General features: G+C 35.3%; 1 protein-coding gene across 2 annotated transcripts in view; it reads right to left on the reverse strand.

Annotated features, from left to right (window-relative positions):
* Positions 1-552: 552 nt before the first annotated feature.
* Positions 553-13,222, reverse strand: part of LOC135154785 (methionine synthase-like) — a 52,704-nt gene continuing 40,034 nt past the window's right edge. For both annotated transcript variants that reach the window (XM_064102691.1, XM_064102692.1), the window contains exons 22-26: positions 11,992-12,188; positions 10,034-10,228; positions 7,757-7,858; positions 5,755-5,958; positions 553-5,010 (exon numbers count right to left, since the gene is read on the reverse strand). In XM_064102691.1, coding sequence (XP_063958761.1) covers positions 4,927-5,010; positions 5,755-5,958; positions 7,757-7,858; positions 10,034-10,228; positions 11,992-12,188 — 782 coding nt within the window. In that variant the 3' untranslated portion in view covers positions 553-4,926. The remainder of the gene's footprint in view (positions 5,011-5,754; positions 5,959-7,756; positions 7,859-10,033; positions 10,229-11,991; positions 12,189-13,222) is intronic.

Below are 13,222 nucleotides of genomic sequence, written 5' to 3' on the forward strand. Positions count from 1 at the left end.
TTAGGGAAAATTGAGCAAATAGTAATTTTCAGAATTTGTCAGAAAAATGCTCCTAAAACCCCCTCAAAACCAACCGTCGTGGTTCCCAGCAGATTTCTAAAAAAGGAGGGGAATAGGACAAGAAACACTCAATGATTTCATGCCACCTGAATTTAATAAAGCAAGTTATGATTTACTATCACGCTGCCTTAACCATCATTAATTTCAATTTGAAAGAAAGGATTTAGGAATTTACATTACAAATATACCCAGATATATGGCCCAGATTTTTTAATATCAATTTTCAAGTCTCCAATAAAGAAATGAATCAATTCTGAATTTCTGATGATTAAAATGAGTATTAGAGTAAAATTTTGAGATGAAAGACATATACTTCTGAGTACCAATATCAAAGTTTATTAATACAACTACCAACATGTGTTTATGTGATTTGCAATCACTTAATAATCATTTGTAAACTTTGTAATTTACTTCAATTTGGTATACTAAAAACAGAATTTAAAAAAAATTATTAATACAAATTAAAGATGAACGACCAAAACAAGCCAGATATATGTTGTTAGACATTAGTTTTTATTTGAACCATAATTATATTTCAGAAGGTTAGGTCATACATAGAAAAATAATACCCTGTGTTCATGTGTACAGAATATGAATTTCATGGGATAAGCCTGAAATAAATACAATTATTTTTTTCTGTATTTTGTGATGAAAAATCTCAACTGAACAATGTAGTAATTTAAAACTCAATTCCTTTTGAGAATCATAATACTGATCTAAATTCCTATAGCCTAAATACACAATTTGAGATCAATCAAGTATCAAATTGAGATTGATCTAAATTCCTATTTCTTTTAAAGGGGTACTCTGATCTGAAAATAATAATATTTCAATAAATAGAGTAAAATTCCCGAGCTAAATGCTGAAGATTTCATCAAAATCTTATTTAAAAATTTATTTAAACTAAAAATAAATAAAAACTTTAAAATAAAACTTTTTAACTTCAAGTTTAGCAATATTTTGTGAAAAGTTATATGCACATTGTCACACATATTCATTAGGTGGACTGATGATGTCATATCCGCACTTTCCTCTTTCTTTTGTTATTAGCAGGGCCCGCTGGGAGAACAGTTTTCGGAACTGAAGTGGCTACCCTGGGTAGATATGCCGCTATCATTATTATTATTATTATTATTACACAAAATCATTATTTTTTCATATTTTCATACATGCGTGGATGATAAGTCTCCAATGTAATAAAATAAGTTGCAGCAATGAATATCAAATGCATTTAATCAGTTGTAAATCCAATTTGATTCATTATCTCGGGGAAAAAAATTGAATGAACATTTCATGCAATAAAACGCAAAAGAACAAGTAGGAATGTGATGCTATCAGTTTATTCATTGAATATTCATGATGGCATGCATAGAACTGTTTCATCGAAATGATGCAAATCTTTGAAATGTCATAACTTTGTTATTCCTTGTCCGATTTTGATCAAATTTTCATTGTTTTGTTTTCAGCCTGGAGTATCCCTGTAACAACATAATTGAGATCAATTAAGAATCAAACTGAGATTGATCTATTTGAAAAAGAGAAGTCACTTGTACTGAATTCTTTTTTTTGGGGGGGGGGTTGGGGGGATGTGGCCCCAAAATATCGGTTTTGAAAACAATGATAAAGATGAAGAATACCAAAATTACAATTAGTTAAAATCCTAAAATGTCCATTTAGTCTACCATAATCGACTGCAGTATAATATATTGTAATATATTATAAAAAAAAAATGAAATGAAATTTGAATTCAAATGAAGGCCAATTACATGCCAGAACTGTTTAAGTTACAAAAAAACCTAACAACCTAATAACACAAAACAGCATTTTTAAAATGCACAGATAAGATAGACAAACACAAAAAAGTCTTTTCACACACAGTAATGCCAAAGGAATACATCTAGCAACTATTATGAAAATTGGCAATTTCTGATATAAAAATTCACTTGGAATTTGATTCAGGTATTAAAATACGAACATCAATCACACAATTTGTTTTGTTGGAAAGTTAAAACTTTGTCAAAGACATGATTTTTATTCTTATCTATGAGTTCAACATGAGAATAATTCCTCACATATCTTGCCTATTTGGAATCAAAGTGTTCATGATTTTTCTAATGATATTGTGCTTGATAACTTTTATAATAAGCTTCCTATTTGGGCTTCATATGCTTACATGCTATACAAGGGGTCTATTCCATGAATAGTATCTGCTGTTATTTTGCCTTAATGTAACTACCATGGAAACCATGATTGCGATTGATTAATGAGCTATGTCGCCATGGTAGTTATCATGTGGAGCTCTGTCAAGGTACTTTTCTAAGTTTAGGAGCAAGTCCCCTTTCAATTTGTGTGATGCAATGCATTGGATCTAAGGGAAATTGCATCAGTGAAATTGATTTCTTTAAGGAAATACACATTTCATAGAATTGGCAATATGTAATTCAACCTGTTAAAGATTTCATTTTAGTATCATACATAAATTCCTTAAACCCTATAAACCAAGCTATCTTGGGGATAAAATCCTTTGGAATAATTACCCCTGATAAGAAATGCTAATAATGCAAAATAAGCATGAGGACGAGCAACAGTGAGCAGCTTGCGCAGGCATGGTCTCACTTTAGCTCGCATCACTTTGCTTTTACTACTTAAACTTTGTACCAGCTCCAAATGGTGTTTACAACCAAATATTTTGCTGCATGGTATGCTGTATTAGACTGCGTATTGCTGTTTTGGCTAACACAGAAATGTGCAGCTTAAAACGCAAAGGTGTGAACTATAGGCTTTAGAGATGGATATTATGAGTTTCCTAACATGCGACTGCCACTGTCCTCCCTTCACATTTATTTATTTCGATCCTATTCTGTTCGGCTGTCAATTAGGCCATGATTGGAAAGAAGCAGTTTGTGATTCAACATTCATTTTGCACAAACTGTATGCGCAGAAAATGAGAAAAAAAATTAAATCCTAGAAAATCAATGTGCAGTTCTAGTTTCACTTGGGTAATCTTAGTTCCATGTGTTTTATTTTGGAAAATGTATGCATGTTTTAAGATAGAAGCGATATTGTGATTGACGGTTTATCATCTATAATAATTTTTTTCGCGGATCGAATTACAGCGCATTTTATATTAAAAAATTTGTCTGCATCTCAAGTTTGCTTCTCCAAAACTGCACATTGCATATCTAGAATATTGTAAAAAAAATTCTGACCTCCAAATCAATAGACTTCCTGGGATCTATGCTAGTATCATACACACCATATTATATGAGCCTAGGTTAAGTTAAACTGAAGTTATCGCATTAACAAGGACTTCAGAAGGGTAAGATGAAAACATTTCACTGTGACCTTGACCTTTTGACCTCAAAATCAAGAGGCTTCCTGAGATCCATGCTAGTATCATACACACCAAATTATATGAGCCTAGGTTAAGTTAAACTGAAGTTATCACATTTACAAGGAAAATTTAACGGACGGACGGATAGACAGACGGACACAGACACCGAGCGTGATACCATAATACTTTCCGTAGGACGGGCTTATAAAAATAGATAAGTATGTCATCAGATAAATCTTTGTTTCAATCAAATACAACTTTGAACTGAAGGTCACATGTACAGTTAGTTTACATTCGAATTGCATAACATTATTAGCACAATTTGACAAATAATCAAATACAAACGCATTTTTCAAAATGAAATATGTCAACGTATCTGCACATTTATATCCTTATGCATAATAATATTACATTAATAGGTACAAATATCAAAAGAAACCAATATTTTATATCCCTGAAATACCATTCAATTAGGTGCAAATAAATAGTTCATAGATCTTAAACATAATACACTGATTCTTGAAGACGGACAGTCAACCTGCCAGAAACGTCAAGATTTCTATCTGCTCCGGCTCTACAACTCCACTCGCCGAGTCAAGCCAGCCTTCTCTCCAACCTCTCCAACTCAGGCCTGTCATCTTGCCCGTACTCAAGGTTTTTCAATCTTCCTGGTTTACAGTCCTTGCTCATTTCCCGAAAGAGATGCTCTACTTTCTAACCTCAACTTTCCCGCCTCTATATTTCACTTCTACCCCTTTCCACTCTCTCTGTCCTTTCCAGGACGTTACATATGGTGTAGCTTAGTCCATTCCGCCATTGTTCACACCACCACGCAAACGTTCAAACATCATCTTAAGATATATGAGAGTGAAAGTGTATGATCCAGGTGATTTTTCAAATGCCCCTGACAAAATACACATCACCCATTGTGACCATGTATGCCAACTGAGACTTGGCCGGATTTCATGCTCTGCAAAAATAGACGTAACCTAAAATTTGTAGCTAGGATTCCAGCACAATAATGTAAAAGAGGAAGAGTAATAATTTATTTACATAGTACTCTTTCTGATTTCAAAATTTCAGAATCCTTTACAGAGCAATCATGATAATATCCATTAACAATTTCATCATTAAAATATACTGGCTCTGTAACACAAAAGTAAATCGGAGGGCAGATGTTTATCGTGAAAGCGCCAAACCCTCAAGGATTAGATTATGTGCTCAGTAAGGAAGAAAAATGCACAAAGTCACAAAGATCAAGTTTCAAGAGCAATTTCGAAACAATACACATTTGAAATATTACAAATGTGATGTGGCGATTGATTGCATGTATTGATGATAATATGCCATCACATCACATTGTATGATCAATTGCTATTGTGTAACAGACCCCCTGCTAACAAGACCAATGCACAGATGTAAAGCACAAAATCAGGAGAGCTTGAAACCCTGCTTCAGTTCTACCCATCCAGAGAGTAGTGCTCACTGAATATTACATGAATGGATGCAGTAAGGACTCGATGATACTGATGTCAACAGTCGTAAGACAGGATCGGTCGAAGCCATTTCTCTACATCTTTCACATCCATCTGTTTCCTGGCAGCATAATCCTCAACCTAAAGAAAATAAAAATTAAATTTTAATGAGAAACAATGAGATTTTCTCCCATGTTAAGAACTGTACAGTATAAGGTTTTAATTATCCCATCAATAACAGTTCTTGTTTCTCCTGCAGCACTTGTTCCAGTATTGCTATCTCACAGGGCATAGGTTAGAATTAACATTCTAATAGAGTTGCTGGTTGATAATAACATAAAGATTACAATTAGGGTTTATTCAGTTTCGGAGGTTAGGTTTTATGTTTGGCATAACGTGCAGTGTTTCCATCGGAGCAATTGTCGCCGGAGCAAATGTCAGGGAGCCTGTACAACATCCTATTCAGGATGTGAATACATTTCATGAAGTACATGCTATTTCACAATGATCTGCCACTGAAGAAGGCAAATGAAAAAGATAATACATATAACATAAGATGAAAATCGTTTGGAACTGGAAGGACATGCTCAGCACATCATGAGCCTACCAGATGAAAGAGATAAAAATATGCACCCTTGATATGTATTATTGTTTCATGCACTTCCTATTACCCCTCATTTATTACTCTCAAATATGTCATAATTCAGCACAGCTCCTGAAAAATTAATTTCCTGATTTTTTGTGTGAATAAAGAAACATAAAGGAATTAATTATTAATTTGCTATTTTGGTTTAATGTATCTGTATCAATCTCTACATGAATTCTCGGTTTGTAATAGAAAAAAATATCCACTAACTCTAAAATCCTGGAATGTTGCATTCTCACCTGATCTTTAGCAATCTTTCCCACACCAAAATAGAATGATTTAGGATGAGCAAAGTAGAGTCCAGAAACTGAGGCTGCTGGATCCATGGCTAGTGATTCGGTTAGACTAATACCGGTACTGGTCTCAATGTCCATTAGATTCCACATGGTCTCTTTCTCTGTATGGTCTGGTTGGGAAGGGTAGCCAGGAGCTGGGCGGATACCCTGTATAAACAATGAATACACGAAGCTCTCACTCATTGCAATCGTTTTTGAAAGCCAGTTTAGGAACTGATATATGTATGGAATAAACTAAAAATATCACCGAAAGTGATTAATATCCCACCCCATGCTGTTACCATAGCAACACATATTCCAACATATATTTTTTTTTAAATGGGTCTTGTATGTCTTTACGAAAAAGGTGTCTTGCACACCTGTACCTCAAGACCAATGTATGTGCCATTTTCATGAGAATTGGTAAAACACTCAAGAAGTTTTATTCACAACAATTGCGACAAATAGCCCAACCAAGGTTCCATAAGCTGATTGCTTCAAATTTTGTTGGACAGGGGTATAAATTTTGTACCCAGTGATTTCAAATTGTAGCCAAGGGGGAGGGGCTCTCAGGCCCCCTTGAGATCCCCCCCCCCCCCCCACGGCCATATGATCTCCCAAAATAACCCGGCCTAGGTAGGGTTAAGGATAGGCTAGACTCAAACATGTGCCTATACCATAGCATGCTCTAAAGTTGTAACAATTTACTGTACAAGAAAACTTGTTCATATACATAGGTTGACATTAACACCCTCTGTCTGCCCGTATGTGAATGAATAGATGGATGGATGGATGAATGGAGGGATGAATGGATGGATGAAAGAATGGATGGATGGATGGATGAATGGAGGAATGAATAAATGGATGGATGAATGAATGGATGGATGAATGGATGGATAAATGAATGAATGGATGGATGAATGGATGGATGAATGGATGGATAGATGAATGGATGGATAGATGAATTCATCAAACCATCAAACAATTCACTCATTCACTATTATTTACACGAAGATTAAAATGGATATTTTCCTGACATCTAAATGATCGCTCAATACAATGAGATGGTTCAATTTGACTGCTTGATAGACATAAATAGTTCTTAATCATAACAAGTTTATGAAACAGGCCCCTCATGTCCAATAGGTGTAAAAATGTATATATAAACAGTGCCCTCTTTGACTCATTTGATTAATAATAATAACAATAACAATTAATAATAACAATAAATTAATAATCAATTAATAATTATAATAACTGCCTGTGGCAGTCTCGCCTGCATTACGCGATTCAATATAACATCAGTGCTGACTTCAAAAACAACTATTGAATAATTATTCACAAAAACACCATTCATATGATAATAAAATACTATGTTCATTGACCCCTATTGACCTTGATCATGCAACCTGAAACTCATGCAAGATGTTCAATGATACTTGATTACTCTTATGTCTTAAGTTTCATGAACCAGATCCATAAACAAATTCAAAGTTATGATGTAACTTAACAAATACCCCCAACATGGCCAAAGTTCATTGACCCTAAATGACCTTTGACATTGGTCATGCGACCTAAAACTCAAGCAGGATATTCAGTAATACTTGATTACCCTCATGTCCACGTTTCTTGAACTAGGCCCATATTCTTTCTAAGTTATGATGACATTTCAAAAACTTAACCTTCGGTTATGATTTGATGTTGACGACGACGCCGCCACTGTCGGAAAAGCAGCGTCTACAGTCTCGCTCTGCTATGCAGGCGAGACAAAAATATGTGGTTGGCTACACAAAGGTTAAAATGAAGTAAGCAGCAAACTGCCCCTATGACAAATAGAACTCGAAATACTAAAACAATACTTTTAAAAAAATCACATTTTATACAACAAAATATTCAAGTTCACAACCCAATCTTTTACAAACATATATTGTAAATGAATACATGTAGACTATAATGACTGACTTACATCATAATTGATCTTGTGTAGTTCATTGACCTCTAGGTTCTCTGTATTACTATAACCCCACAAGTCCTTACGAACTCTCTCATGTAGAGCCTCAGCAAAGGCCTGTCATACAAAAGAAAATCATAATCAAGAATTCAATAGGCAAAGTAAAACTACTATATAACAAGTATTAAAAAAAAAACAGATATTTTTACCTATAAAAAAGGTTACTTTTACATCATATTTTCAAATTATTAGGTTTCCAAATTTTCATTTGTTACAGCTGACAATACAAAACTTAAACTTAAATTTAATGGAGATTATAGCAACAAGTTCTGAACGTGAACTTGTAACCAATGTTAGAATTTCACTTTCTACGGTATTATATGTAATGTACAATATCAAACAAAATACACTGTACAATCTGTTTCATTAAGAGTTACATCTATTGTAACTTCGCCATTCGAGCAACTACTATGGTAATGACAAGAACACACTCGTCTAAACGTCGAGTTTGGGTGGTCCTTTTCAGGACCAAAACTTGCCCAAGAAAGATACATGGTGTACTATGAAACCTGCTACACTATACTATGGTAACTTGGCTAAGTAGCCTAATCACAATGCTATTGCAATCAAGGTTACTATGGTAGTTGCTAGAATGGAAAGTTACAATAGTTGTAGCTCTTTATGAAACAGATTCCAAAAGGGGTATTCTGAACATTGTCTTTTCTCCATATTTATCTTTTCTAAGAGATATGACAAAATCGGTATTCTGGTGGATGTCATAAATTTTGTCACAAAAAATGTCATAAGTTTTGTCTCTTCTCTTTAGCGCGCACCCAAAAATATGCGACTTTAAATGCGTGTAATCCTTTCATACAAGCAAAAGTTATGACCAGGGGGTAGCAGTCACAAATTTGTCATATCTTTTAGTACCAAATATCCCAACACCCTGCCGACTAAATGTCAAGCAAATAATGATATTATTTATATTAGATTGTGTTATTAGTTAGGCCGTACATATTAATTCCTCCTTTTTTTCTCTGTTTTCCTTCTTTTTTTACTTCTCCTCTAAAATCCTTCAAAGCTCCCTGTCTCTCTTTGTGACTAAGCGCATCAATATACGCGTAGTTGTGCGATGTCAGCAACTGTTTTGGGGATACGCCCTACCTGCCACGGGGCCTTCCCATTGGCTAGAAGGGCTCCCACTGGGAACTAACGATGATTTTGATTGGTTTGCTTCCAAAAAGATGGGCGGGAACTTTGAGAGATATGACAGGGAAAAGACAATGTTCAGAATACCGATTTGTGACAATCATAGCGGTGTCACATCTCGGAGAGAAATGACAAAATTTATGACAGTGTTCCAGAATACCACCCCGGTTAATCAAAAATTTATAAATCGCGGAAGAGCAATACCCTTAGCATAACAGCCCAAAGGAGGTTTACACCCCATTCTGGTTTGAAACTTCCATCTTGGTTTTCAATACATCTGCATCTCATCTAATTACATTGTTACCCGAGCACCTTGATAATGTGCGCTCATTTATGCTTACTTTGTGTGCTTCAAACGGGCGTCAAAGGAGGCTTTCTTGACCTCTATAATTTAATTCTTGCTTGTTAATTTGAGAAAAGAGAAGCATCCCTACCTTCCTGCTTTCTTCTTATGCCACATAACTCTATCTTCTTCTCTTCATTGCCACTCTCTTAATTCATTATTGCTGTTAAACTGTAATTATTATCTACATAGGCCCTTTAAGCAGTGCATTAAAAAATCATATGTTGTCTGCATACTTTGATTGTGCAATACCGGTGTGTTGGCTCAGTTGGTAGAGCGTCCGTCTCACAACCGGGAGGTCGGGGGTTCAAACCCCGCCGCGTCAGACCAAAAGACGTTAAAAGATGGGAGTTGCTGCTACCCTGTTTGGCGTTCAACGATTTAAGGGATAGAGCCTCGTCGATCTGGCACTGCACAGCGGCTGCCGGGCCCACGATCAATTGGGCAAAGCAAATTTTCGGAGTATTTCATTTCATGTATATTTCGAACAATAAATTATCGGATTTTCATCAGATCATATTTCACAATCTAATGAATAATGATCTTTAAAGATTATACGAATGATATCAAAATGGCTTTTCTTCATGGAATATCAGTAATATTCCACTATTTTTAGGGTCAATATTATTCAAAGAGTTAGAGCATATTGCACAGATCATAGATGAGTGCAATATTCCCTCGCCCATTGAATATTTCTCATATTCCATTCTGAGCCATGCAATATAACATAAATATCTCACCTCAGCTAGCCTATCAGCTAGAGCCTTGATCATAATAATGCTATAATCATCCATCTCCTCCTCAAACCTCTTACACATCTCGTCTACTCCAAACCCTACAGACACAGCAAAGCCACCGACGTAGTCTATGATTCCTGTCTCTTTAGGTGCTATGAAGTCCGACAGACATGTGTAGTATTCACTCTCCTTCTCAGCCTTGGATTACATGGAAAAATAAAAGGAAATTAAAAAAAATAGTTAGTATGTACTAAATTTTCAATAAAAAAATAATTACTATCTCAAAAAGTGTACACTAAAGGCCACCGCACACCTTACGACTGTTTGCAATCCGATTTTGGAACGAATCGCATTTTGCTCATTTTCTGAAAATGTGAATGGAACATATCCTTTTATTTGAGGTTAAAATTAATTGAAAGAATATTAATATAACCATTTTGAAAGATTGCAAGCCTTTATTTTGGAGTAAAGGCCAAATCACTTTCAAATCGTAGCCAATCGTACGACTGCTATGACGTCATTACGACTAGATATTCAATTTGCTTTTATTCTAAGATGATAGCATAGTCACAGATTTGAACAGAGGTATTCGTACGATGATTTCGAACATTACGCAGTAAGATATTCCAAGTCTCAATTTTAGCATAAAATTCTACTACGTTTGATTCAAAAATTAAGTCGCAGACCAATCGTAAGGTGTGCGGTCGCCTTAAGAACAACAATAAACAATTGATGAATAATGGTGAAATAAAATGGGTTTGGTTGTTTGAGCACTCTCGTTGGTGAACCAATATTAAATATTCTTTCTCATCTACAAAAAGTCCCATCAATTTATGCATAAAGATATATTTATGTGCATAGCTATAAATATACACGGATGTTAACTCTGAACCTTTATTCCATACACTTTTCCAGCTCTAAAAAAATATTGCTTAATATTAGAACATTAATACCTGGAACTAAATTATGTTGTTCAGTTCTGATGTGACCATTTAGAACCATACTAACACGTATAACATTTGATAAACATACTATGGGGTCTTTTGCACAGAGAGTTTAATAAAAAAAAATACACAAGTCCCAAATGCATTTGTCTGATTGGTTTAGAATCAGTTAAAAGTTTAATTTTTGGAGTTTGTGTTTGATCGTAACTCGTTCTGCAATAAGCTCTTAGATCATAATATCAATCTTCACAAGATCTTTCCTTATCAAAATATCATAGCTATGTCCTAGCTCTTCATCAAACATGGGTTCAAACCCTAGCCATGGTGTGTTTTCCTTCAGCAGAAATGTATCCATATTGCACTGCACTTGACCTAGGTGTGGTAACTGGGTATCAAGTAGGATCAATTCTGGAGTTCATCAGATGCAGGGAAACAGCAGGAGCAAGAGTCAGGGTAATTTACATATAGCGCACCTTTGAACAGGTAACTAGATCATCATCATCATCATCATCATCACCATCACCACCACCACCGCCGCCATCATCATCATCATCATCATCATCATCATCATCATCATCATCATCATCATCATCATCATCATCATCATCATCATCATCATCATCATCATCATCATCATCATCATCATCATCATCATCATCATCATCATCATCATCATCATCATCATCATCATCATCATCATCATCATCATCATCATCATCATCATCATCATCCTCATCCTCATCCTCAAAATAATAATGATAATAATAATAATGATAATAATAATAATTAATAATAATAATAATAATAAAAGCTGATCTATAAATTCCACTGCTCACAGCTCTTTGAAGAATTCCTTATTGCCAGTACCCATTCACCTAACCTGGGTTGAGTGCAGCACAGTGCGGGTACATTTCTTGCTGAAGGAAATTAAGCCATGGCTGAGATTCAAACCAACGACCCTCTGGTTCAAAATCTGATGGCTAATCCACTGGGCCACAATGAATTAGAAAAGCTGACCTGTTGTCTGAGACCGTAGAATACAGCATCGGGTTTATGAGAGCAGGTCTTCTCGCTATCAGAGAATACATGGATGTCATCCCCTACACTGTGGGCAGGATACAGACCGATGATACCACTAGCTCTCAGAAGCTTCTGATCAATAACCTTCTTCAGCATATCCTGGGCATCATCAAACACCTTCTTGGCTTCCTGACCTGCAGCAAACAAAACATTGAAAGCTATCTCAATATCTACCGATTGGTATACATCTGGGCACGTCTTACAAAGAGTTGAGACTGATCCAACCAACCACAACTATGGACAACCAGCAACGTCAACATCTAAAATGCAATTTCGTTCAAAATATCTTCTAGAAATTATGCATATTCATACATTCATCGTTCTCTTAAAGAATCACTGTGATTATCTTGGTTTACTAAGGAGATTCTGCAAATTTCCTGCTGAAAAAATTATGTTATGGATGGATTCCATACAGTTGAGATGGATTGGATCCATCCTAAAACTTTGTAAGACAGGGCCCTGCTTCGTTTTCTTTCCGTTTGTCTCATCCTACTTCATCTACGTTTGTCAACTAGCCATTTTGTCTTATTGCCATAGCTGTTTTAACATTTTGTGTAATGTCCAGTTAAGATATACCTGTTCTGTTTACTACATGTATCAACTAGGTCTCACATCACTTATAGTCTTTTTGATTTGATGAACTACTTCTGAACCAATACTAAGGAGACAGAGTGGAAATTAGACCTATCAGCCCGTATTCTGAAGTCAGGTTTAACTTAGACCACGGTCTAACTCTGTCCTAAAATTATGGGGAGGCAAAATCTCACAAATTCAGTTTATATTGTATATTTCCTATGTTGTTTCCTTTTGGTTTCATAATGAAGAAAAATACAGTTATCATTCCCAGACAAATATGAACAATTTGAGTGTCAAATTAGTTAATAAAGTGGATTTGTACTGTTAGGGATTTGTGCCCCAATTGGCTATCCATAGTTAAACCACAACTTAAAACCAGGGTTTAATCTAAACCCGAGTTCAGAATACGGGCCATTGGGTATTAGACTAAATGAGAATGGGACTCATTATTACGAAAAGTGTAGTGTAGAAAAAACAGCAAATTAGACCATATTGATAGATGTAGTATTAGACTGTCTGAAAAGTAGACCAACTGCTTGACACCAAGTGAATATAAACTTTTACCAAACAACACCCGACCTCATATTGACAG

Source organism: Lytechinus pictus, chromosome 7 (genome assembly GCF_037042905.1).
Source record: "Lytechinus pictus isolate F3 Inbred chromosome 7, Lp3.0, whole genome shotgun sequence".
In the NCBI taxonomy this organism is placed as follows: Eukaryota; Metazoa; Echinodermata; class Echinoidea; order Temnopleuroida; family Toxopneustidae; genus Lytechinus; species Lytechinus pictus.